The sequence below is a fragment of the Theropithecus gelada genome, chromosome 9, assembly GCF_003255815.1.
Source record: "Theropithecus gelada isolate Dixy chromosome 9, Tgel_1.0, whole genome shotgun sequence".
NCBI lineage: Eukaryota > Metazoa > Chordata > Mammalia > Primates > Cercopithecidae > Theropithecus > Theropithecus gelada.
The window spans coordinates 58,876,655-58,901,884 of NC_037677.1; the positions used below are offsets into that span (position 1 = coordinate 58,876,655).

At 52.1% G+C, this 25,230-nt stretch overlaps 2 protein-coding genes and 1 pseudogene across 11 annotated transcripts in view; 2 read left to right on the forward strand and 1 right to left on the reverse strand.

Moving 5' to 3' along the window:
- The window catches only part of SAMD8 (sterile alpha motif domain containing 8), a 71,561-nt gene extending 69,982 nt beyond the window's left edge, over positions 1-1,579 (reverse strand). Inside the window, exon 1 of one of the 2 annotated variants that reach the window (XM_025397438.1) lies at positions 1,479-1,579. The gene's annotated coding sequence lies outside the window, so the exon portion shown is untranslated. Of the gene's footprint in view, positions 1-1,422 lie in introns of both variants that reach the window. The other variant, XM_025397439.1, reaches the window with a different exon arrangement.
- A 2,432-nt stretch (positions 1,580-4,011) lies between these two features.
- DUSP13 (dual specificity phosphatase 13) lies at positions 4,012-18,877 on the forward strand. 9 transcript variants are annotated; one of them, XM_025397429.1, is made up of 8 exons: positions 4,035-4,221; positions 5,021-5,238; positions 7,733-7,935; positions 9,498-9,701; positions 11,343-11,437; positions 15,444-15,617; positions 17,520-17,740; positions 18,431-18,877. In XM_025397429.1, the coding sequence occupies exons 1-8, from the start codon at positions 4,073-4,075 to the stop codon at positions 18,631-18,633; spliced, it is 1,467 nt and encodes a 488-aa protein (XP_025253214.1). In that variant the 5' UTR covers positions 4,035-4,072; the 3' UTR covers positions 18,634-18,877. The 9 variants fall into 9 exon arrangements, with proteins under 9 accessions (XP_025253219.1, XP_025253218.1, XP_025253217.1 ...); XM_025397431.1 differs by having other exon boundaries at positions 4,036-4,221; positions 7,728-7,935; XM_025397434.1 differs by lacking the exon at positions 7,733-7,935 and having other exon boundaries at positions 4,012-4,221; positions 4,947-5,238.
- Positions 18,878-23,812: 4,935 nt separating this feature from the next.
- On the forward strand, positions 23,813-24,412 carry LOC112631049 (annotated as a pseudogene).
- The last annotated feature ends 818 nt before the right edge of the window (positions 24,413-25,230 follow it).

Genomic DNA, 25,230 nt, shown 5'->3' on the forward strand with positions numbered 1-25,230 from the left:
ATTCTTTTTCTGGCATAATTATGTTTTGGAACTATGTCTTCTATAAAAAGTATCTGTGTACCCACCTGTCCCAGTTGTGTTGAATGCCAACTACAAGCATCCTCTGTCCTTATTTTCCTAAATCACTCTACTAAAAATATTATTCACACAATATCTGCAAAATAGTATTTCAATATTGGTTTTGCAAATCAGTCAAAGGTATCTCTCCAATTTTCAAGAGCTAACTCCAATCCTGGGGTTGTCAGTGAGAGGAAGATTTGGTATTGGCCTAGACTGTGGCAACTTCACTGTGTCCCCTTAACCTAGAAACTTGCACTGACCAAATTTTTACTGTGTGGCAAATACATGTGTCAACTTAAAACTTTGGAAGTGGAACCAGTACATGTTGAGTATCTGTAAAATCCGAGCGTCCAAATTCTTGTTTCATGTTTAACTTTTAAAATCCGAGTGTCCAAATTCTTGTTTCAAGTTTAATTTTTAAAATCTGAGTATCCAAAGTCTTGTTTCAAGTTTTTAAAACTTAAAGGTAATGTAGTAAATCTTTTTTAGGATCTTAACACGTCTGGTATTTAAACTTATTTACGAAAGAAAAATACGATGAAAAAAAGGAGGACATCATTACTGTCAATAAATCCAAATGATATCATGTTCAGAATCACGTCTTTCACTACCTTCTTCAAACATCACTTCCTCTCCACTACTTCCCCCAGTCCTTTAGGCAAATCAGTGATTCACACCGCCCCTTCCACCCAAGATTCTTAAAAGGATCCACTGTGCACGAACGAGAAAGTCCCACAATCCAAGTACATTGCCCTAGTGATCTTTGATGTTTTAAAAGGCACCTGTAAAAATGCCAAAACCCAAAATTAGATCCCCAAGGGCTCCTTTTCTTTCTTGACCACACTTCTCTTTTTCAATGCCTCCCTCAACCCTAGAGGCCAGACAATTTCCCATCCAATAGCCCTCCTCCTTCTAATCAAACCTAAATCCTGCCCTCCATCACCACCAGCCCCACCCGGGTAAGAGGCTCCAGTCCCTGCCCCGATCGCCCTCCCTCGTCCTGGGAAGGGAACACCGGCCCAGGTCTTGCTCCTCTGACTCTTCACCCCCGCTGCCAAACCCAGAGCATCTCTTCCTCCGGGTCCACATTCCCGCAGGACCCCTTCGATCTTCTTCCCCCACTGCGCAGCTTTCAAAAGCCCCCAAGCTCTGGGCTCTTCAAGCCTCCCCCTCCCGCCCCCTTCCTCTCGTTCCTCGGCCTCCACTTACCCCTCAGCCTCAGGCCCTCGGTTCGACAACCTCCATTTCCTTCAGATTCCATTCCAGGGCTGACTCTCCCGGCTCCCTCAACCGTCTCCCCGGGGCCCCTCCGGGTCGCGGTCCCTCGGCAACCCCCGGCTCCATCCCAGACTCCCTACTCACCCTTGGCAGCAGGCGCCCCCCAAGCTCCCCTCTCCTCAGCCTCAGCTCCCGCTCACCTCCGCGGTCCGAGTCGGGCTCCCCGGACCCACCTCCGAATCGGCGTCCGAGCCGCCGTCGGAGTCCGGGGCCCTGCCCGCCTCGCCGGAGTGCAGCGCCTCAAGCGGCGGGGGCGGAGCCCGGGGCGGGGAGCCGGAGTGGAGGCGGGGGCGGTGGCGGCTGCGCGCAGGCATCGTCCCGGCCGCCGTCACCGCCGCGCCGGCAGCTGCTCACAGCCGAACCGGAACTGCTTCGGGAGGCGAGGCCCTACCGGCCGGGAACGGGGTTCTACCGGCAGGGGGCGGGGCCCACACTGGAAAAGACGCGAGGCTCCAGATGGGCCCGACTGGAGAACCGAGAAGCTGCCGCGCGGGAGCCAGAGGGCGCATGCGTCATGCCGAGGGCCAAAGAGAGAGTGGGAAGCGGGGCTAGCGGAGCGGGGGCGGGGCCTGTGGGATCAGTTAAAGGGGTTAGGGCCTAGAAGGAGGTAATCCTAATTCCTCTGGAGAGAGCCAGCTCTTCTCCAATAGCCAGCCACCAATGATAATTGTTATAATTTATTGCCCACTTCCTCTTTGACAGCGTCTATGCCAAATGCCATATATACATCTCATTTAATCCTTGTGCTAAGGCCAGGAGTAGAAGCTCACGCCTGTAATCCCAGCACTTTGGGAGGCTGAGGCGGGTGGATCACCTGAAGTCAGAAGTTCGAGACCAGCCTGGCCAGCATGGTGAGACTTCATCTCTACTAAAAATACAAAAATTAGCCGGGCGTGGTGGCGCATACCTGTAGTCCCAGCTACTCGGGAGGCTGAGGCAGGAGAATCGCTTGAACCCGGGAGGTGGAGGTTGCAATGAGCCGAGATCACGCCGTTGCACTCCAGCCTGGGCGACAAGTGCGAAACTCCATTTCAAAAAAAATAAAAATAAAAATCCTTGTGCTAACTCTGCAAGGGGGATCGTATAGCACAGAAAGGTAAAGAAACACGTTACCTGACATATTGCAAACTGATATTCCAACCCAAATCTCTCTAACATCTGATCCTATATTTTCCTCACTCCACCATGCTGCGCCACCCTGAGGGAAGGTCTCCTCCCAAGCCAGGTCTAGCATAGGCATAAACCAAGTCCAGACCCAACTGTAACCTGGACACGAACCCCTCCTTGGCCTTGCCTCCCCACACAGTGCCAGGCTGACTTCAGTGGTTCTGAATGGGATGGACATGAATGTAGACTGCTTCCATGGGATGCCCTGGTGTGGCCTTTCCCTTCAAACTGGTCTTAAGGCCAAGGACAGCTGGGAACCTCCCCACTGCAGCCCATACCCTTCCCAGCTCCATCAGGGCTGCTGAGAAGTCACATGACAGAGGGCGAGACATCTCATCCCTTTTGCTGATAGCCAGCTCTGGCAGAAGGACAGGTTGACCTTTCTCAGTTTCTATTTTGGGACCCAAAGCCCTTATAGACAGAGGAATCTCCCTCCCACCCTCAAAATGTTTCTGATGACAGTTGGCCCCTTTGGCTCTCAAAGTCTAGGGCAACACTCACCTCCCTTCTCCCCGTTTGACATACAAGGCCCTCTTCAGCCTTCTCTTCTGAGAAGTCAGCTATGTTCATTACAGGACCATTGTTCAAACCTTCCCCCACTGGCCCGGCATGGTGGCTCACACCTGTAATCCCAGTACTTTGGGAGGCCGAGGCAGGCTGATCACTTGAGGTAGGAGTTCAAGAGCAGTCAGACCAACACGGCTGACAAACCCCGTCTCTACTAAAAACACAAAAATTAGTGTGGCATGGTGGTGCACGCCTGTAATCCCAGCTACTCAGGAGGCTAAAGCAGGAGAATCACTTGAACCCGGGAGGTGGTGGTGGCAGTGAGCCAAGATGTCACTGTACTCCAGCCTGGGTGACAGAGGGAGACCCTGTCTAAAAAAACAAACAAACAAACAAAAAACAAACACTTTCCCCCTTCCCCCATGAATCTTGTGGGCACGCTTTAAAAATGAAGCTCTCCATGTCTCTTTTCCGTATTTCTCTGACTCTACAACTCAGAAAACTGTCCCTGACCTCCATAATTCAGAGACTTGTCCAACAGACATCCAATCCAGCTCCTACCCAATTTGTGGCCCACCTAGACTGTACACTTCTTTCAGTTCTATCATTCATCCTTGGAACCAGCCACCTCCTCTGCACCCTGGATCTCTACTTTAACTCAGTCCTCATAACCTAATAGCCTTAGGCAGGGCTCTACATCTACTAATTCCACAGATGTTTCTAAGTACCTACTATGTGTCAGACCCAGCACGTCTTTTGTTTCATTTAATCCTCAAATTCTCTGAGGTAGGTGTGATTATCCTTACTTTACAGATGAAGAAACTGAGGTTCAGGGAGGTAGCTGACTTGCAGAGGTCTCTCTGATTCCATGTTCTCACGGAGTTTGGGGGTGGGGGGAGGCTTAGGGAGGAAAAGGTCTTGTCTGCTCCAGAGGCCCCTTTGACTTGCTGAGTCACTTGCTCCTGTCCCACCTGTCCCTGTCAATCTCTGGGAAGGAGAAATGACACTGGAGAGGCAGAGAGGAGTGACCGCAGAGGCAGAGGGGTGGGCGGGCTGGCCCATGGCTGAGACCTCGCTCCCAGAGCTGGTGGGAGAGGACAAAGCCACGCCTTGCCCCAGCATCCCAGAGCTGGAGGAGCTCCTGAGGGCGGGGAAGTCTTCTTGCAGCCGCGTGGATGAAGTTTGGCCCAACCTTTTCATAGGAGATGCGTGAGTGATAGCTGGCCAAGGGTCATGGGGGTGGGGACAAGGAGAGGCAGTTCTTGGTGGCTTTACCAGACACAGGAGGGTAGAAACAAGGAGAAATAGCTCTGCTCTGACCATCCCAGGCCAGGGACCTTCTCCAGGACCCCAGGGTGCCAAGGACAGTGCAGTGACCAGGTATGGCCACGAGGGGGAGCAGGGACTTCGCCTGCCTGAAAGCAGGGAGTCTCCCAGGAGTCCTGGGAAACATTTCCAGGACAACTGGCAAGTGTAGAGGTATAGGCCTGGGAAATAGTATTTGCAGCATGAGATGAGGTAGACAGAGAGCCCCCTATTTCTGGACCCAGCCTCCCTCCTCTGGATACAGATGGTGGAGAAGCCTGACTGAAGGTGAATCAGAGAAGGTGTTGCCTCTCAACATTTGTAGGCTAGAAGCAGGTATTAGGTGGTAGCCGGTAGAGGACGGATGTGCGTGGGAGGACATGAGGCAAGAAGGGAGGGGCAGCCAGGTTCTAGGGCTGAAGCAATCCCTTCCTTCCTGTCCTGGCCAAGGCAGGAGCAGAGGCCTTGAGGAAGCAGAGAGGGTCTAAAGATCCCCCAACACACGCATACCACCAGTTCTGCCACCAGGAAGTGTGGGGCTGTGGGTATGGGGCTGTGGAGTCAGACCCCACTTGGAGCTTGCTGGGGTTGGATTCTCTTTGGACCCTGATGGCTCGGTCCCTCTGCAGCAGGGGGCCAGGCAAAGCCTCCCTCCTGGTCCCATGGCTTGGCTGTCATCCAGTGCCCTTCCTGCCCTCCCCAGGGCCACAGCAAACAACCGCTTTGAGCTGTGGAAGCTGGGCATCACCCACGTGCTGAACGCCGCCCACGGGGGCCTCTACTGTCAGGGCGGCCCTGACTTCTACGGCAGCAGTGTGAGCTACCTGGGGGTGCCAGCCCACGACCTCCCTGATTTTGACATCAGTGCCTACTTCTCCTCCGCGGCTGACTTCATCCACCGTGCCCTCAACACGCCTGGGGGTAGGACTTGGGGTCCAAGCCCGTATCCCATCTTGCTCATTCCTGGGGAGGATGCCTCATTTCTTCTCAGTCATCAGTGCCCTCCCATCCCTGGTTTTTAAAAATCCTCTGCTTAGGCCGGACACAGTGGCTCATGCTTGTAATCCTAGCACTTTGGGAGGCCAAGGTGGGTGGATCATCTGAGGTCAGGAGTTCAAGACCAGCCTGGCCAACACGGTGAAACCTCATCTCTACTAAAAATACAAATATTAGCCGGGCATGGCGGCACACACCTATAATCTCAGCTACTCGGGAGGCTGAGGCAGGAGAATTGCTTGAACACGGGGCAGGGGGAGGTTGCAGTGAGCCGATATCATGCCACTTCACTCTAGCCTGGGCAAAAGGGTGAAATCCATCTGCCCCCCCCGCCCCGAAAAAAAGTTCTCTGCTTAGTGCTCCAGCATTTTATCAAACCCTATTCCTTCCCAGATGGGGAAACTGAGGCCTGGAATACAAGGTCATGCCATGAGTTAGGAGCAACCCTAAGGCCGAAAGCCATTTCTCCCAAACAGCAGAATAGCTCTTTCTCTGCAACACTCAGCTTTGGGAAAGCACCATTTGGTACCTAGATGTCTGCCCCAAAGTACTACTTTTATTCCTTTTTTTTTTCTGAGACAGAGTCTCAGTGCTACCCAGGCTGGAGTGCAGTGGCACGATCTTGGCCCCTCCATCTCCTGGGTTCAACCTCTGCCTCCCGGCTTCAAGCAATTCTCGTGCCTCAGCCTCCCAAGTAGCTGGGACTACAGGCATCTGCCATCATACCCAGCTAATTTTTGTATTTTAGCAGAGACTGGGTTTCACCATGTTAGCGAGGCTGGTCTCGAACTCCTGACCTCAAGTGATTTGTCTGCCTCAGCCTCCCAAAGTGCTGGGATTATAGGCATGAGCCACCGCACCCGCCCCTCAAAGTACTTTTAACTAGAAAGAAATGTATCTCAAATACTCAGGATACAGCATAGGAGTCCAGGGAGGCTGGTGTCCTGGCTTTGTGTCCATCCTAGAAGACAGCTGTGTCCCTCACTATGTGACCCTGGGCAAGCCAGTGTCCCTCTCTGGACTTCAGTTTCCTCATCTATGTGACAAGAATGACAAGATTACAGCTCACATGACTTTTTAGTATCCAAAGCACTTTGACATTCTTTTGTTCTTTGTCCATTCATTCACCAGCTATTTACTGAGTATCCACTATGTGCCTGGCACTGAGCTAAATAAATACTGGGAATCCAGACTTTAAGAAGCAGGGTCCTTGTCCTCTTGGAACTGGTGGAAAGACAGCCAAATTGTGAATAGTATAGTGAGAGCTACGCATAAGAGTGGGCCAGTGTGGAGGGCTCTGGGAGCACACGGCGCGGGTGCTGAGCCTAGAGGATCAGTAAGATGGGGGGACTTCCCTCTACAAAAGTATTCATGGGTCATATGCAAAAAAGATGAGCTGCTCTGTGATTCAAGCAATACTTTGAGCGGTCAAGAAAGCCTGTGGAGGAAGCCATGTCTTAGCCGAAACCTGGTGGATGAGTAGTAGAAGTTAGTCAGACCGAGACCAGGGGAAACAATTTGCAAGTATTTGGAATAGCATGTGGTAAGGCTGGAGGTCAGAAAACATGGCAGCCTCAAGGAACTGCAAGTTCCTCCATTTTTCCTCGAGCTGAAGATGGGGGAGGGACAGTCTAAGATGAGGCGACAGGGGCCAGCTCTTGAAGGGTCTTAACAAGCTATGTTAAAAAGGTTAGGAGGCCAGGAGAGGTGGCTCACAGCTGTAATCCCAGCACTTTGGGAGGCCAAGGTGGGAGAATCACTTAAGTTCAGGTGTTCAAGACCAGCCTGGGCAACATAGTGAGACCTTGTCTCTACAAAAAAAAAAAAAAAAAAAAAAAAAGGCCGGGCGCGGTGGCTCAAGCCTGTAATCCCAGCACTTTGGGAGGCCAAGACGGGCGGATCACGAGATCAGGAGATCGAGACCATCCTGGCTAACACGGTGAAACCCTGTGTCTACTAAAACATACAAAAAAATTAGCCAGGCCTGGTGGCAGGTGCCTGTAGTCCCAGCTATTCGGGAGGTTGAGGCAGGAGAATGGCATAAACCTGGGAGGCAGAGCTTGCAGTGAGTTGAGATCGCCCCACTGCACTCCAGCCTGGGCGACAGAGTGAGACTCCATCTCAAAAAAAATAAAAATAAAAATAAAAAATAAATAAAAATAAAAAATAAATTTAAAAGAAAGGAAAGAAAGAAAAGAAAAAAAAAATTCGGACCCTATCCCAAAGGCAGGCAGAACAGGTATTGATCTACCCATTTTACCGATCAGGAAACTGAGGTTCATAAAGGCTGAGTGACTTGCTCAGGATCACAAAGTATACCCAAGGCAGGGTAGGAAAGGAACTTGGGTTCCCATCCCAGCCCGTGGGTGGGCCGGCTGGTGGGAAAGGGTTTTTCACCAGGATGTCTTCCTCAGCCAAGGTCCTGGTGCACTGTGTGGTGGGCGTGAGCCGCTCCGCCACGCTAGTCCTGGCCTACCTCATGCTGCACCAGCGGCTGTCCCTGCGCCAGGCGGTGATCACCGTGAGGCAGCACCGATGGGTCTTCCCCAACCGAGGCTTCCTGCACCAGCTCTGCAGGCTGGACCAGCAACTGCGGGGTGCCGGCCAGAGCTGAGGGGCCAGGTGAGGCCTCGGGGGGCGAAGCTGGATGTGGTTGGCAGGAAGAGGCCAGGTGAGGGCCTGGCCTGCGGACATAGGATTGGGTTCTTGCAGGATTGGTTGGCAGGGCTGCATGTGGCTGGAAGTGAGGATTAAACGGGGCCTGGCCCTCTCCCCAGACTGCTAGGTTCCCTTCACCTACCCAAGGTCTCACCCAAGGGCCCGGCCGAGGCAGTTCTCCTGTAGGACCCCCAACCCATCTCCCCCACCCTACTTGGATCCTTCAGACCCCAAAGAGAAGAGGAGGACTAGGATGTGAGGGCGTGGAAAGCGTAAAATGGAAGAGGGGAGACTTTCCTACCTGGTCTTGAGGCCAACCTGCCCTGCCTCAGCTGAAAGCTTGTGGGGGCTCCCCTACATCTCACCGAGGCATCTGCATAGCCAGCCTGGACCCTCCTGAACATCCACATCCCCTTCCCCCTAGGTCTGGACCCCAGGTACAATGCCGCAGAGAAAACCTTCCAGACTTAGCTAATTCTCAGCAGTGAGCTAAGGCCAGGCCTCCACGGCAGCTCCCCACCCAGCAGGGCCTGCCTGCACCTCTGCTTCCCCTACAACTCCTTCCCTGTCTCGCCTCAACCCTGTCTTTGGCTGTCCCCACCACCCCACGCCACAGACAGGCTGCCATTTGGGGGTGGGTGACTGGCCTGGGCATGCTTGGGAGCTGGAACAGCAGCAGTTTTTTCCTCCCAGAAGCCTCCCAGGGCAGGGCCTAACTCTCTCCCTGTCTCCCACCCCTAAGAGTGGTTCCTATCTCTGAAGGCATAGCCAGCCCAACCAGAAGGGAGGCCCTTCAGCAGCATTGACCCCTTCCCACGGGCTGGCTGGAGGATGAGCATCTTGGGGAGGAGAATTAGGGAAGGATCAAGGGCTAAGTTTAGAGTTTGGGGGTGAGCGTGATAAGAAACTTTGGGTTATAGCTGGGCTTGAGATTGGCCTGCCGCCAAGCTGTGGCATGGAGCTCTATGGGTAGAAGGTCTGAAGGGGGCATGTTTCCCATGCAATGGCAAATTCCCAGCTTGCTCTCTCTCCTCTAGACAGGACCCCGGAACCTGGCAGAGCAGCAGATCTCAGACCATGCCCAGTCACCCCTCTCCCTCAGCCTGGGGCCTTAGGCTCCCTGACCTCTGACCTCAGCATCTTTCCCATCAGGCAACTGACTTTGGGGGAGTTGGATAGGCAGGGGTATAGCATTGCACAATTCATGGAGGTGTCATCCACCAAACTGTGCAACTGGAGGCCCCAGGAGTTATGCAGTGTGCAGCCTGTGCAGCCGTACACAGTAGCTCTGGGTCTGGGGACTCTGAAAGATAAGGGGCCGATGGGGAGAGGTCATCTCTGTCCCTAAGCCATGGATATCAAATCTACCTCCTCATCTCTCCCAGCAGCTGCACTCATTGACCTTATGCACAGGGCTTAAGGCAGAAGCAGGTTTAGGTGACAGCTCTTACCCCTGCCTCAACAAGTCCCAGCCAGCCTGGGCCTTGGTTCACCTGCCTGTAACACAGAGCTCATCTCTCTTCCAGAGCTGGTCCTTACTCCCTGCCATGGGGCTCTGCCAATTTGCCACCCTGGCACTGGTCCTTCTGGTGCTGCTGGAGGCTCTGGCCCAGGCGGACACACAGAAGATGGTGGGAGCCCAGCGTGGAGTCCGCCCTAGAGCCTGCTACTCCATCCGGCTCCTCCTGGCGCCTGCACCCCCTCTCCGCCACTGTCTTTGGCCTCCACAGGTGGGAGTGGGCTACCCTCTCAGCCAAGCCCTCAGGCGTCTTGGCCAGGGATCCCAGGTTCCCTGGGAAAGTGGGGAGGGCAGGAGAGAGGAAGGGGGTTTCAGGTATTTGTGAGAGCTGTTGGCCACAGCTGCCTCCAGCAGCTCCCCTCAGGGTTCAGGGAGCCCCAGGAGGGGCTGAGCCTTAGCTCCCTGAAGCTCAGACCTCAGAGCCCCAGCGCAGGTGTGGCTGCAGGCATGGGTGTGCCCTGTCCCCATCATCTGGGAGTGCAAGTGGGAGAATAGTATCAAGGTATGGGTGTATGACAAAGGTCTGTGGATGACAGAGAAGGTTCCTAATGGGCCCAATTGAAGGTCCTAGCTGACCACAGTTAGCAGAGGAGAGACCTAAAAGACCATCTCTCTGGCCTCAGGGGACAGCGGGGCCTGGGTATCCCTGCCTTTTGGGTTGGGGGAGGAGCTTGGCAGAGGGTGGGAGTGGCCCTGGACACATTGCTTCTGCCTGCAGCCCAGGGCTGTCTGCAGACCTGCTCTACACCTGTGTCTCTGTGTGGGCTTGCGCCGCTTCCCTCAGCCTGAGTCTTCCAGGTCTTTATCCTGGACCTGTCCCATCAGCCTTGGCCCCTAACTGAGGGCCCCTGGACCTGGGTTCTGCTGTTGGCAATGCCACCAGTTTACATGTGATTTTTGGCTAGTCTCTTCACTGTCCTCCTCCACAGAACATCTTTCCAGCTTGAACTTTCTGCCCTTCTTCCATAATACCCTTGAAGGCCAAGGGAGAGGGTCTCGCTCCAGTTGCGTAGCCTGGAGTGCAGTGGCATAGTCAGGGATTAGGGCTCACTGCAGCCTTGACTTCCTGGGCTCAGGTGATTCTCCCACCTCAGCTTCCCGAATAGATGGGACTACAAGCATGTGCCACCACAAGCAGCTAATTTTTTTTATTTTTATTTTTTGAGACGGAGTCTCGCTCTTGTTGCCCAGGCTAAAGTGCAATGGCGTGATCTCACCTCACCGCAACCCCCGCCTCCTGGGTTCAAGTGATTCTCCTGCCTCAGGCTCCCGAGTAGCTGGGATTACAGGCATGCGCCACCATGCCAGCTAATTTTGTTTTTAGTAGAGACAGGTTTTCTCCATGTTGGTCAGACTGTTCTCGAACTCCCAACCTCAGGTGATCCACCCACCTTGGCCTCCCAAAGTGCTGGGATTACAGGCATGAGCCACCGCGACTGGCCCAACTGGCTAATTTTTTGTATTTTTAGTAGAGACAGGGTCTGGCCATATTGCCTAGACTGGTCTCGAACTCCTGGACTCAAGCAATCCTCCCACCTCAGCCTCCCAAAGTGTCGGGATTATAGACGTTAGCCACTTTTGCCGGCCAAGAGACCTTTTAAAATGCCTTATTTGATCTTCCTTCTCCTACTGTCAACATACATGTACACAATATGCCACAGTCAGACCTGGGCTGAGCTGCCTTGATTCTTAGCAGTGCTGGGACAGAGGCCTGGGCCTGGAGGGAAAGGTGCCTGGCTAGGCTTGGCACTGGTCATGCCATGGAACCAGTGGACAAATTGGGAGTGGCAGGGGAGGCTGGAAGAGGGGAGTAGACAGCATGCTTTATAATTAAACTCAAATCAAAAAATAGAAACAGCATCAAGTGTGCGGAGACAGGCAGCTGAAAGCCGGCAGCACAAACTGCCCGTCAGAGAAGTGCACAGCCCGGGCCAGATACTCCCACAGGTGGGTGAGTGCCCCTAATTTGGGGGGGTAGGGTGTGGTCTCTGAGCATGCTGGGTAATGAGGGCCAGGACACTTGTGCCTGTGTGGGGAAGGGTGGGGGTTGGGTTGGGTAGAGAACTGACTGGGTCAGAGATGAAGGTGCAGACAAAGTATAGTAAAGTCAGAAAGACCTGGGCTTGAATCCTGACTCCCACATCAATTGGCTGTGTGACTCTGGATGTGTTGCTTAACCTCTCTGAGTCTCGGTTTCTTCATCTGTAAAATGGGGATGATAATATTGCCTGTTCCATAAAGGCACTGTGAGGATTCAGTGAGAAAATGTAAGCGCCTAGCTCTGTCTGACACATCCTTGATGAGTGCTAAATAGAACAATTATTGCTGGACAGAGAAAGAAACATTAAGAAATACAGAGACAGAGAAGAAACCTCACTGTCCCGTAGGGAAGTTACCCTCCACCCAGGATATGGCTGGGGCTAGAAAGGGTAAGAGTAATTATAGTAGTGATAATAATAGTAAGATGCACCATTTATTGGGCATCTACCATGAGACAGACCCTGTGGGAGGTGCTTTACATTAATTATTACATGGAATTCTGACAGCATCCTCACTGAAGAAACTGGCTCAGTAAAGACCACATAGATGCAACTACCAGACCTGAGAATTCTGCCCAGGTCTGCCCTCCCCAAGGTCCGCAGGCTGAGCGCAGAGACCCACAGCTCTTCCCCACTGGCGCCACACACCACCCTTCTGCAGGCCTTCTTCCCCACACTCCTCACTGGTCCTGCCCTGAGCTCTCCAGCCCCACGTGGCCTGTGGCCACACTCCTGTCTGGCCTCTCTGGAGTGGAGTCAGAAAGGATGGGCAGGAAGAAAGTCCAGGGGACCATCTGAAGCTGCAGCTGAGAGGTGGATGGCAAAGAGCTGCCCCCTGCCCCAAGGAAGCCTGTGCCTCTGCCTGATGTCATGGGCACGCAGAGCAGTGTCATGGGAGGCTGCAAAGGCACATGAGCTTCCTGGGGGGGGATGGGAGACAGAGGCAAATGGGGGAGCTACCCAGGGAGGAGAGATGCAAAGACAGAAAACAAGTGCATGGACTTGAAACCAGCAGCAGCACAGGAGCAGGCCAGGAAAAGCCCTGCCTACAGAGGCAGCTGCTCTGCTGAGCGGGGGAGGCAGGAAGAGGGAGAAGAGGAGCACGAGACCAGGGAGAGAAGGAGGGCTGCAGGGAGTGGGAGGGGAGCCCGGTCAGGCCCTGGCCCTGCTGGACATTGGGCCTGTGCCTCACCTGGCTGGGGCCGAGGAGACATGGAAGGTAATGTCAGGCGGGGCCCTCCGAAGACCGTTTCGGGTCTCAGAAACCTGCGGAGCTGCCACAACCACCGACTTCCCCTCCCTGGGAGGGCCTGGGGCTTAAAGGACGAGTCCCTGGGCGGGTGGCTGGGCCTGACTCTGACTGAGGGGCTGGGCTGGGTCCCAGTGGGTTAGAGTGGCCAGGCGGGGCAACACCCTGAGCATCGGGAGCGAGGCATTAGGTGGAGCCTAACCAGGAGTAGCGCTAAGTCCAGGGGAGAGCCCCGTTCTTCAGACCTGGGCCTAGGTCCCCTCGGAGGCAGAGGCACGCACTGTGGCCTACCAGCCCCCAAATCCTTCACCCCTCTGGAGCCTCCTGGGGATGGGGCCTGGCTGCCTGCTCCCTGACACGGCTGGGCTGCGAGACACCCATTGGCCACAGGGGGGCAGCCTCACCCCATGCCAAGCTCCGCAGGCCTGAGTCTGGTGCCCGTCCCACTTCCCAAAGCCCCATCTCCCTACCTGATGGCTCCAGACCAGTGTGGCTGTTTGACTCCCCTGGGGCCTGAGGGCTTCCCCCACTCCACCACACTACACTGCCCTCTGCCCTGCAGTGACCGCACATCCAGACCCTCCTCTGTCATTCTCGGGTCAGACGCCCAGAGCATCCTGAAAGTTAAGTTCAGGATCCCTAGCAGGGGAAGATAAACTGTGGTCCAGATCAGGGCAAAGACTTGCTTGTGACCACAGAAAGTCATGGCAGAGTCCCGGGGAAGCCAGGCTCTCCTCACTGCCTCAGAAGTTCTCTTCCCACCTCTTCAGGTAGCCTCCCATCTTCATGGGGGGTTATGGAACCAAGGGTCTTCAATCCCAAAGAGATACCAAGCAGAGAGGAGACCTGGGCGTTTAGAGGGACTGGAGAGCCCACCGCAGTCCACAAAGCCTCAGTCAGCTCTCAGACCCCACCCCCATGGGTGCCCCAGCCAGCACCTGGAATTCTAGCCGCTTCACAGTGTTTGTGTTCTGGGCGGAACCTGCCCAGCCTTGTTCCACTCAGGCAGAGTCCTGCCCCTGCACCAACTCCCCCATTCCTGGCCCCAGACCATGCCCCAGGTAGGTGGCAGGCCACTCAGCCGCCTGGAGAGGTCACAGTGGGGGATGAGGAGGACACCTGGGTCTTCACTTCCGCCTTGCCCGACAGCCTCCCACTGGGTGAGCCTGGCCAAGCCGGAAGCCTCCTGGGTGCCCGTTTCTCTTTCTGGTTCTGGCACTGCCTACCAAAGGGAAAAGATGTTCTTCCCAGTATGCACCTTCCCTAGTCACTGGTCCAGGGGATCAGGGGCAGTTAGCAAAGACAGGTCCCCCTCTCCAACACGGCACCAGGCCCATATTCTGGTGCCGCTGAAAATCCAGCTCCGCAGGGTCCCTGACTCCTTCAGCCAGCAGATGCCTGAAACAAGCCACCTGACCCGGGTGGGGCCTGATATCCAGCGCTGGCCTGAGTCGTGGGGGTAAGGAGGAAAACCCGGGGCCTATAGGCAGGTGTGTGGTTCAGCAGCACCAGGCCCCCTTGAGAAAAAAGGGGGGTTAGTGACCACTCCCTGGAGGCCCCGAAGATGGTAACTGAAAGGCTTGGGGATGGACTAAAACCCCAGCCTTGCTACTTATGAGCCGTATGGCTTTGGGCGTCACTTTTAAAACATTCTGAGCTTTAGCTTCCTCCTGGGTAAAATAGGAACCGACATCCCACGAGTGAGACATCAGGTTTTTTGTTGTTGAGACGGAGTCTCACTCTGTCGCCCAGGCTGGAGTGCAGTGGTATGATCTCGGCTCACTGCAACCTCTGCCTCACAGGTTCAAGAGGTTCTCCTGCATTTGCCTCCCGAGTAGCTGGGAGTACAGGAGTGGACCACCACACCTGGCTAATTTTTGTATTTGTGGTAGAGACAGGGTTTTGCCACATTGGCCAGGCTGGTCTTGAACTCCTGACCTCAGGGGTTCTGCCTGCCTCGGCCTCCCAAAGTGCAGGGATTACAGGCATGAGCCACCGTGCCCAGCCAGAGGCATCAGGCTTATAAGAGGCATTAGCTCATTCCATGTGGAGATGCTAACAAATACCAGTTCACAGCCCTGGCCTCTTACCTGGAGATGGGCTCTGATCTCCGAGTCCCTGAAAGTGGGAGGGGACAGGGGTCTGAGGATGAGTACTGGAAGTAGCAGGTGAGGGGGCTTGAGAGGTCACAGTGGGGGATGAGGAGGACACCTGGGTCTTCACTTCCGCCTTGCCTGACAGCTGCCTAGGTTGGTGGGGTGGGGGGTGCCCTGAGAGCCACAGCTATCTGTGCCCTGAAAGCCACAGCTTTCATCCCTACAAAGTCCAAGCTGACTTAGGGGTGAGATCTGCACTGACTAGTGCCACAAATAGGGAACTCCAAGGGCCCCTTGGCCAAAGCTTCATACAGCTGCAGCTCAGCAGAGGGCAGGAGAGAGGTCTGCCCAGCTCCACAGCAGTGACAAAAGATTGATTCCCTTGTTCCCTAGGGAAGGGTTCTAGGCCCCAGCCCCAGCTGAGCTTGTTAATACCTCATGTGAAATAGCTGAGGCCCTTCCCGCAGCATCCCCGTGGCACCTGGGTACTGCACCATGGGCTTCCCCATCAGCTGGATCCACCCTCCAGGAGCCTGCCTCCAGCCACTGCGGTGTCCACTCTGTTCCAGGATGGACTCCCTGCAGAAGCAGGACCTCCGGAGGCCCAAGATCCACGGGGCAGTCCGGGCATCCCCCTACCAGCCGCCCACGTTGGCTTCGCTACAGCGTTTGCTGTGGGTCCGTCAGGCTGCCATGCTGAACCACATCGACGAGGTCTGGCCCAGCCTCTTCCTGGGAGATGCGTGAGTAAGACCCACATTAGGAGTGGGGGTGGCAGAAAGGTGTGAGGTTCACATGGGAATGAGGGCATGAGCCTCTCCCAGAGCCCTCCAGGGCAGAGGTGGCACCCTTGCCTCCCACCGTCTCTTTCCCTATTTTTCTTTCCTTTTATATTATTACTGCTTTTAACTGTGGAACTAGAATGCACATAAGAAAAGGGCACAGGGCCGGGTGCGGTGGCTCATACCTGTAATCCCAGCACTTTGGGAGGCCGAGACAGGTGGATCACTTGAGGTCAGGAGTTCGAGACCAGCCTGGCCAACATTGTGAAACCTCATCTCTACTAAAAATACAAAAAATTAGCCAGGCATGGTGGTGGAGACCTGTAATCGCAGCTACTCAGGAGGCTGAGGCAGAAGAATCACTTGAATCCGAGAGGCGGAGGTTGCAGTGAGCTGAGATCGCACCATTGCATTCCAGCCTGGGTAATAAGAGCGAGACTCTGTGTCAAAAAAGAAAAAAAAAGAAAAAAAGAAATGTGCACAGAGCATGTATGAACAGCTTCATCACCCAGTGAAGAAAAAGGATATTACTTGTCTCCCAGAAGCCCCTACTGAATCTTTCTCATTATAACTTTTCTATTCTCTGTGGTTAATCACTGTCTGTTGAATTAATTATTTCCCTGTTTTTCTTTAAAGTTTTACCACCTATATACCTAAACAGTGTAGTCAGTTTCACCTGCTGTTTAAAATTATATGAGTGGAATCATATTGTGTGTGTTTTGTGCCTGGCATATTTTGCTCAAATTTGTGAGTCACCCACGTTGTTATGTGTATCTGCAGTTCATTCATATTTTCACTGCTGGAGATTTCATTATATGATTATGCCACAGTTTATCCATTTTACTGAATATGGACATTTGAATTGTTTCCACTTTTTGACTATTATGAACAATGATCCTAGTAATATTTCATCTTAAAATTTTTATTTATTTATTTAGAGACAAGGTCTCTCTCTGTTGCCTAGGCTGGAGTGCAGGGATTATCATCATTCACTGCAACCTCAAATTCCTAGGCTCAGCAGTTCTCCTGCCTCAGCCTCTCAAGTAGCTGGGAATACAGGTGTGCACCACCACACCTAGCGAATTTTTCTTTTTTTTGAGGCGGAGTCTCACTCTGCCACCCAGGCTGGAGTATAGTAGTGCAATCTTCACTCACTGCAGCCTCAACCTCCCAGGCTCAGGTGATTCTCCCACCTCAGCCTCCCAAGTAGCTGGGACTACTGGCATATGCCACCATGCCTGGCTATATTTTTGTATTGTTTGTAGAGATAAGGTTTTGCCACGTTGCCCAGGCTGGTCTCGAACTCCTGAACTCGATGAATCCTCTTGCCTTGGTCTCCCAAAGTGTTGGGATTATAGGCATGAGCCACAGTGCCTTCCTGAAAAGGAGTCTTTTTTTTTTTTTGAGATGGAGTCTAGCTCTGTTGCTCAGGCTGGAGTGCAGTGGCGCAATCTTGGCTCACTACAATCTCCGCCTCCTGGGTTTAAGTGATTCTCCTGACTCAGCCTTCTGAGCAGCTGGGACTACAGGCGCCCACCACCACGCCTGGCTAATTTTTGTGTTTTTAGTAGAGTTGGGGTGTCACCATGTTGGCCAGGCTGGTCTCAAACTCCTGACCTCAAGTGATCCGCCCACCTCAGTCTCCCAAAGTGCTGGATTTATAGGAATGAGCCACCGCACCCAGCATGAAAAGGAGTCTTAAACTCCAACTGGAGGAGCCCCTTCACCCTGGGCCGATTTGCAGCCTCTTGTCTCTTCCCTTGGTGGGTGGTGGGCGGGGGTGTTTGCAGACTTCAACCCAGCCAGAGCTGCCACAGTGAGATCTACCGCCACCCTCCTAACCCCTTGTGCCCTCCCCTCCAGGTACGCAGCCCGGGACAAGAGCAAGCTGACCCAGCTGGGAATCACCCACGTTGTGAATGCCGCTGCGGGCAAGTTCCAGGTGGACACAGGTGCCAAGTTCTACCGTGGAATGTCCCTGGAGTACTATGGCATCGAGGCAGATGACAACCCCTTCTTTGACCTCAGTGTCTACTTTCTGCCTGTTGCTCGATACATCCGAGCTGCCCTCAGTATTCCCCAAGGTGCATTTCTGGGTCTGGCATGGTGGAGGGTAGAGGGTGCGCTTTAGGACTCTCCATTTTTCCAGTAGCCCTGGTGGGTGGGAGTCCAGAGAGACAACCCCTTTCAGCAACCCTCCCACTCCATGGGGCAAATAGCTACTACCATTCAGTGAGTGTCGCCTTCAGGGACACCCTCGAGGCTAGCAATCACGGACATAACTAAGATCCAGTGTAGTCATCAGCATCACCACATCCCTCCATAAGAGGCCAGGCACTGGACAGAAGGTATAGAACCCAGCGAAGCTCTTGAGCAGGCTCCTCTACAATGAGTCCTTGGCATAGAGCTGCAGGGGCAGGCTAGATGGCAGAACTCAGGGGAGGTAGGTGGACACTCCCTATAATCTGATGCAAACCCAGGGACCTGAGGAATTCAATAAACCCCCTTCCCCTGGCCCAGAGTTGCAAAGAATGCCTGAGGAAGCACCTGGACCTGAAGAAGGAAATCCCAGCTGCTAACCTAAACTCCGCCTCTAACTTGCTATGTGACTTTGAGCCAGCCTTCTCTCTCTGGGCTTCAGTTGCCCCATTTGACAGAGTAGACAGTGTCAGTATTGCAGGATGCTGTAGAGGATGGCCATGGGTGTCTCTTCTTCCCAAAGGGGTGGGTGGTTCAAGGGCAGGTAGCTGATGTTAGCTTGGTTCTCCCCACAGGCCGCGTGCTGGTACACTGTGCCATGGGGATAAGCCGCTCTGCCACGCTTGTCCTGGCCTTCCTCATGATCTACGAGAACATGACACTGGTAGAGGCCATCCAGACGGTGCAGGCCCACCGCAATATCTGCCCTAACTCAGGCTTCCTCCGGCAGCTCCAGGTTCTGGACAACCGACTGGGGCGGGAGACAGGGCGGCTCTGATCTGGCAGGCGGCCAGGATCCCTGACCCTTGGCCTGACCCCACCAGCCTGGCCCTGGGGACAGCAGGCTCTGCAGTTCCTAGTGACCCTGAGATGTAAACAGCAAGTGGGGGCTGAGGCAGAGGCAGGGATAGCTGGGTGGTGACCTCTTAGCAGGTGAATTTCCCTGACCCAATCCAGAGATTCTTTATGCAAAAGTGAGTTCAGTCCATCTCTATAATAAAATATTCATCATCATAAAGACAGGCGATCTTTTGGTGGTCTGTGGGGCCGTGGCTTACTCTTGGGATGGTCACAAGGTTCCAGATGGCTCGCCAACTCTGATTCAGTGGGATGGCAGCCTTGGGGAGTAGGACAGGTGGGAATAATTTGTGATATCTGCCTTGGGTGCAGGAGGAAGGAGTGGGGGTACAAGTGTAAGGATTAGATGACCTCATCCTCATCTTGTCCTCCTCATACCCTCACCCAGGAGTTAGGTTGTCTGATAAAGACCCAAGTTCAATGCATCACCATTCTCTCCATGCCCATCCTACCCAAGGCTGAATATCAAAATTCACAAGTAGCATCTCTTGAAACCAGTCAGTCTTTTCACTGACACTCTGCTTTCAAAAATGGACTGCTTAAAATTAGATACCTAACAAATTAAAGCATTAAACAAGAGGATGATGGGATTGGGAAGGAGACATACCAGAAATACTAGGCAAAGGACAGTTATATGATGGAACAAAACAGCTCTGAGTTTCTTGGTTCTTATCTTAGCACAACATAAAATAAAACAATAAAGAAAGGCCCCCCCTCCCAGCTTCCTCACATGTAAATACATCATAAAAACCCAGGGTATTTATAAGGATTAAATAGGCAGCTTTCCTCTACCTCTCTGGCTGCTCTTAGTGAGGTCTTGTCTCCTCTGTTTCTGTGTGTGTGTATTTGGGGTTTCTGGTTGTTTTGAGATAGGATCTCACTCTGTGGCCCAGGCTGGAGTGCAGTGGCACAGTCAGCTCACTGCACTCTTGAATCCTGCACCCTAGCTCGAGCAATCCTTTCATCTCAGCCTCCCAAGTAGCTGGGACCACAGGCGTGAGCCACCACACCCAGTTAATTTTTAAATTTCTTTGTAGAGATGAGGTCTCACTATGTTGTCCAGGCTGCTCTTGAACTCCTGGACTCAAGTGATTTTTCCTGCCTCAGTCTTCCAAAGTGCTGGGATTACAGGTGTGAGCCACTGCACCTGGCCCCTTGCCTTCTTTGGCTGGCCCTTCAATATCAAGTTTTCTCAGGGTTCCATCCTCTGCCTCCTCTCTCCTGCAGTGTTTCTGCTCTCCCAGTTCTCTGCAACACTTGGTCCCAATCCCACGTTGCTGTTGGCTGCCTCAGGTGCTCTCTGGGTCTTTTCCAGAGGGCAGACATATGTCTTAGGTGGAGGACGGCAGGAGGACTGGTGCTGCTGTGTCCAGCTTAGTCACAGGGCCCAGCCCCCACCAGGCAGGTGCAAACACTCCTGGGCTCCCCACCCTAGGAATGGAAGACTGTTCTCAATTCATCCTGGGGTTGATGGAGTCTATGATTCTCTAGAGCAGACAAAGCCCATCCCAGTTCAGTAGCCCCACCTCCCCACTCCCAACTCCCTTGGGTCCCTCCTCCACCTGACAACTCAGTGCTTGTTGCTGTTTCTTACTCATGCACCATCAGTGGGACCCAAGATAGTGGCTCCAGAAGCCAGTCATCCTCATCTGAGTACGGGCAGCCTGCCCCTGCTGGCTGGGGTGGATGCACTGCGGCTGCGACAGAGCCAGACTCTGGGCCTGGGGCTTGGGTTCCAGCAAGTCACCTTCTTGGGGCTCTGTGGATTGGGTGCAGAATCTGGGGCTGCAGGGGGAGATTGAAAGAAGCCATGAGGAGGCAGGTGGAGGGAAAGCCAAATATTCCCCAAGTACTGAGGAAATCAAGGCCGAGCTCTAGGCTGGCACCTCCTCTGGGATAACTTCCTGCCTGCCACTCTAACCCAAGGAAGGCTGTAATAACATATCTCCCTCTTGTATAGAGCAGCCTTGTGAAAGAAGTGATGTATTGTGAGGAGCATGACTTTAGAGCCAGACACTTTGGGTTCAAATCCTACTTCTTCCCTTTGTCAGATGGATTATCTCAGTTAATCTCTCCATACCTCAGTTTCCCTATCCATAACATAGGATTAATGACAGCCACCACATAGGATTGCTGTAAGGATTAAGTGGGGCATATAGAAAGTGCTTTGCACAATATGTGGTGAGTTCCCAGAAATGGCAGCTGTGGCCAGGTGCAGTGCTTCATGCCTGTAATCCCGCACTTTGGGAGGCCAAGGCAGGAGGATCACCTGAGCCCAAGAGTTCGAGACCAGCTTGGGCAACATGGCAAGACCTCATCTCATTTATAAAAATAATAAAATACATAGATAAATGATAGCTGTGATCAATCATCATCACAGCACATAGTACTGGCGCGCCAGTCTTGGACTGAAAGCTGGCAGCATTCTCAGTGCATTGAATGAATGGATGAATGAGTAAAAATTAGCTGACTTAAAGGCAAGATGGTGTCCTGGATTGGATCCTGGGGTTTTTTTTTTTGTTTGTTTGTTTGCTTTTGTTTTGAGACGGAGTCTCACTCTGTCACCCAGACTGGAGTGCAGTGGCACAATCTCAGCTCACTGCAACTTCCACCTCCCAGCTTCAAGTGATTCTCTTGCCTCAGCCTCTGAGTATCTGGGATTACAGGTGCCTGCCATCACGCCTGGCTGTTTTTTGTATTTTTTTTCTTTTTTTTTTTGAGACAGAGTCTCACTCTGTCGCCCAGGCTGGAGTGCAGCGGCCGGATCTCAGCTCACTGCAAGCTCTGCCTCCCAGGTTTACGCCATTCTTCTGCCTCAGCCTCCCGAGTAGCTGGGATTACAGCCGCCCGCCACCTCGCATGGCTAGCTTTTTGTATTTTTTAGTAGAGACAGGGTTTCACTGTGTTAGCCAGGATGGTCTCGATCTCCTGACCTCGTGATCCGCCCATCTCAGTCTCCCGAAGTGCTGGGATTACAGGCTTGAGCCACTGCGCCCAGCTATTTTTTGTATTTTTAATAGGAACAGGGTTTCACCATGTAGGCTGGGCTGGTCTTGAACTCCTGACCTCAGGTGATCCGCCCACCTTGGCCTCCCAAAGTGCTGGGATTACAGGTGTGAACCACTGTGCCCGGCATATTATTTATTTATTTATTATTATTATTTTTTAGTAGAGACAGGGTTTCACCATGTTGGTCAGGCTGGTCTCTAATTCCTGACCTCAAATGAACTGCCTGCCTCAGCCTCCCAAAGTGCTGAGATTACAGGAGTGAGCCACCGCACCTGGCCTTGGATTGGATCCTGGAACAGAAAAAGGACGTAAGTGGAAAAACTGGTGAAATCTGAATAAAGTTTGTGGTTTAGTTAATAGTGTTATAGGAATGTTATTTTCTTTGATAAATGTAGCAAGGTTATGTAAGAAGCTAATATCAGAGAAAGCTGAGTGGACATACAAGAAATGTCTCTTGCTATCTTTGTAAGTCTGCTGTAAATCTAAAATTATTTCAAAAATAAAAAAATTAGCTGACAATTACCAACTGTTTTGCATATGCCAGCACTGTGCCAAGTTCATTAGAAACAATTTTTTTTCCAGATTTCATCCATAATGTTTTATGTCTTTTGAAAACACACGAATCAGAGCCCAGGAGGTATAGGCTACAGTGAGCCAAGCTGTGATTGCACCACTGCATCCAGCCTGGGTGACAGAGTGGGACCCTGTCTCCAAAAAAGAAAGGAAAAAAAAATCACATATCAAATACAGCAAAATGTTAAGATTTGACCATATTTATGGAGTTATGGGAATATAGGTGTTTATTACATGATTTTTTATATTTTAAAAAATACTTCATTACCTTAAAAATTAAAAATAAATAAATCTACTAACTTCTAAATTAGGAACATCCTACTCTATATTTAGGTTTGGAAACCATCAAGTCAAATGGAGTTTAGGAAGTATTCTGGGCTGGGCGCGGTGGCTCACGCCTGTAATCCCAGCACTTTGGGAGGCTGAGGCAGATGGATCACTTGAGGTCAAGAGTTGGAGACCAGCCTGGCCAACATGGTGAAACCCTCTCTCTACTAAAAATACAAAAATTAGCGGGGCGTGGTGGCGCATATCTGTAGTTCCAGCTACTTGGGAGGCTGAGACACAAGAATTGCTTGAACCTGGGAGGCAGAGGCTGCAGTGAGCCAAGATTGTGCCACTGTATTTCAGCCTGGGTGACAGAGCGAGACTCGGTCTCCAAAAAATAAATAAATAAAAGTAAAACTTTAAAGAGGCTATATTACAAATAATCTTGCTTAAGAAGAAAGGTAATGATGACTCAGTTGGTAGTATTTAGATAAAATGACCGTGTTGAAGAGAAGCTAAGCCAGTGAGTCATACTCTCCATCATTTCTTTCACTCTTCACGATCCTGTAGGGTGGGTCGTGTGAATACCATTTTATGGGTGAGAACACAGGAACAGGGAGATTAGGCCTGAACAGCAGCTAGCAGTGATTGAGAACTTTATTATCTACCCGTGCCTTAGTCAGTCAGCCTAGGCCAATGGCTCGGACAGCCCCAAAACCTCATTGACTTAAATTCAACAATACTTTTATTTATTGATTAATATTTTTATTTTTGAGATAGCGTATCACTCTGTTGCCCAGACTGGGGTGTAGTGGTACGATCACAGCTCACTGCAGCCTCAACTTTCTGGGCTCAGGGGTCCTCCCACCTCAGCCTCCTGAGTAGTTGGGACCACAGGCACATGCCACCATGAGCGGCTGATTTTTTGTAGAGACAGGGCCTCCCTATGTTACCACACTGGTGCCAAACTCCTGGGCTCAAGTGATCCTCCTGCTTTGGCTTCCCAAAGTGCTGGGATGACAGGCATGAGCCACTGCGCCTGGCCAGGCCATGCTTTATTTTTTATTCACAACACAGGTTGATGGAGGGCTAGGAGAGTGAGCATGGAGGAATGGAGGCCAGGTCTACCACTCCCCCTCAAGTTCCATGGGCCAGAACCAGTCACATGGCCACACCTAAATGCAGGGGAAGCCGGGAAATAGTCTAGGGTGGTGCCTAAAAAGAAGAGGAAACTGCAGATATTGGTGATCATGAGCTTTCTACACAAAAACAGGCTTTGCAGATGCCACCGCCACTGCCGGGAGCCCTGTACCATCAGCCACGGTCAACCCCACCGTGTTCTTCGACATCGCTGCGAGCCCTTAGGCTGTGTCTCCTTCGAGTTGTTTGCAGACAAATTTCCAAAGACAGCAGAAAACTTTTGTGCTCTGAGCACTGGAAAGAAAGGATTTGGTTGCAAGGGTTCCTGCTTTCACAGAATTATTGCAGGGTTTATGTGTCAGAGTGGTGACTTCATACGCCATAATGGCACTGGTGGCGAGTCCATCTACGGGGAGAAATTTGATGACGAGAACTTCATCCTAAAGCAGACAGGTCCTGGCATCTTGTCCATGGCAAATGCTGGACCCAACATAAACGGTTCCCAGTTTTTCATCTGCACTGCCAAGACTGAGTGGTTGGATGGCGAGTGTGTGGCCCTTGGCAAGATGAAAGAAGGCATGAATATTGTGGAGGCCATGGAGGGTCCAGGAATGGCAGGACCAGCAAGAGGATCAGCAGTGCTGACTGTGGACAGCTCTAATAAGTTTGACTGGTGCTTTATCTTCACTACTGGACCATTCTTTCCGTAGCTCAGGAGAGCACCCACTACTCCATTTGCTCACAGTATCCTATCGTCTTTGCGCTCTCGCTGCAGTTCCCTTTGGGTTACGTGTTTTCCTTGTTCCCTTCCATGCCTAGCTGGATTGCAGAGTTGAGTTAAGTTTATGATTATGAAATAAAAACTAAATACCAAAACCCCAAAATATGTACATACACATACACACGTGTAATGTATATGTATTTATAATTTTTACATTTGTATTAATTTAGAAATTATATATATGTATATATAATTAAACTCTCATAAACCCTAAGAGGTAGATATTGTTGTTATTCCCTTTCTACAGATAAGAAAACTGAGGCTTAAAGAGCTTAAGTAAACTTCTCGGGTCACTTAGCTAGCAGGGTAGAATCATATGACCAACTCGGTCAGTGAACCTGTGTTCTTAAACACTTCCTGAGCCTCCATTCTAGATCGGCCTTAGTGACTTGCTGGCCGGGTGTATTCAGCGGAAGTGGCATTCTGGGGCTTCTGAGGCTGTCATAATACACTTTGCATCTTCTGCCTGGGTCACTTGCAATATGCTCTCTGGGAATCCTGAGCCACCCTGTGAGAAGCCGGCCTGTGCCCCACTCTGCCATGCTGGAGTGGTCATGGGTAGGCCAACTGGTTGACAGCCTCACTGAGCCCAGACATTAGACATTTGAGTGACCCTTTCTTGGTCACTCCAGACCAGCACATCTGCCAGTGAAATACCACAGAGTGACCTCTGTCAATGCCACACGGAACAGCAAAATTGTTTACTGAACCCTCCTGAATTACTGACCGAAAATGAGGTATCAGAGA

Excerpts from the sequence above, each read along its gene's own strand:
- DUSP13 (XM_025397429.1), top strand. The coding sequence starts at position 4,073 with ATGGCTGAGACCTCGCTCCCAGAGCTGGTGGGAGAGGACAAAGCCACG. Across the intron at positions 4,222-5,020 it reads AACCTTTTCATAGGAGATGC|GGCCACAGCAAACAACCGCT; the intron begins GTGAGTGATAGC and ends TGCCCTCCCCAG. Across the intron at positions 7,936-9,497 it reads GGCCAGAGCTGAGGGGCCAG|AGCTGGTCCTTACTCCCTGC; the intron begins GTGAGGCCTCGG and ends TCTCTCTTCCAG.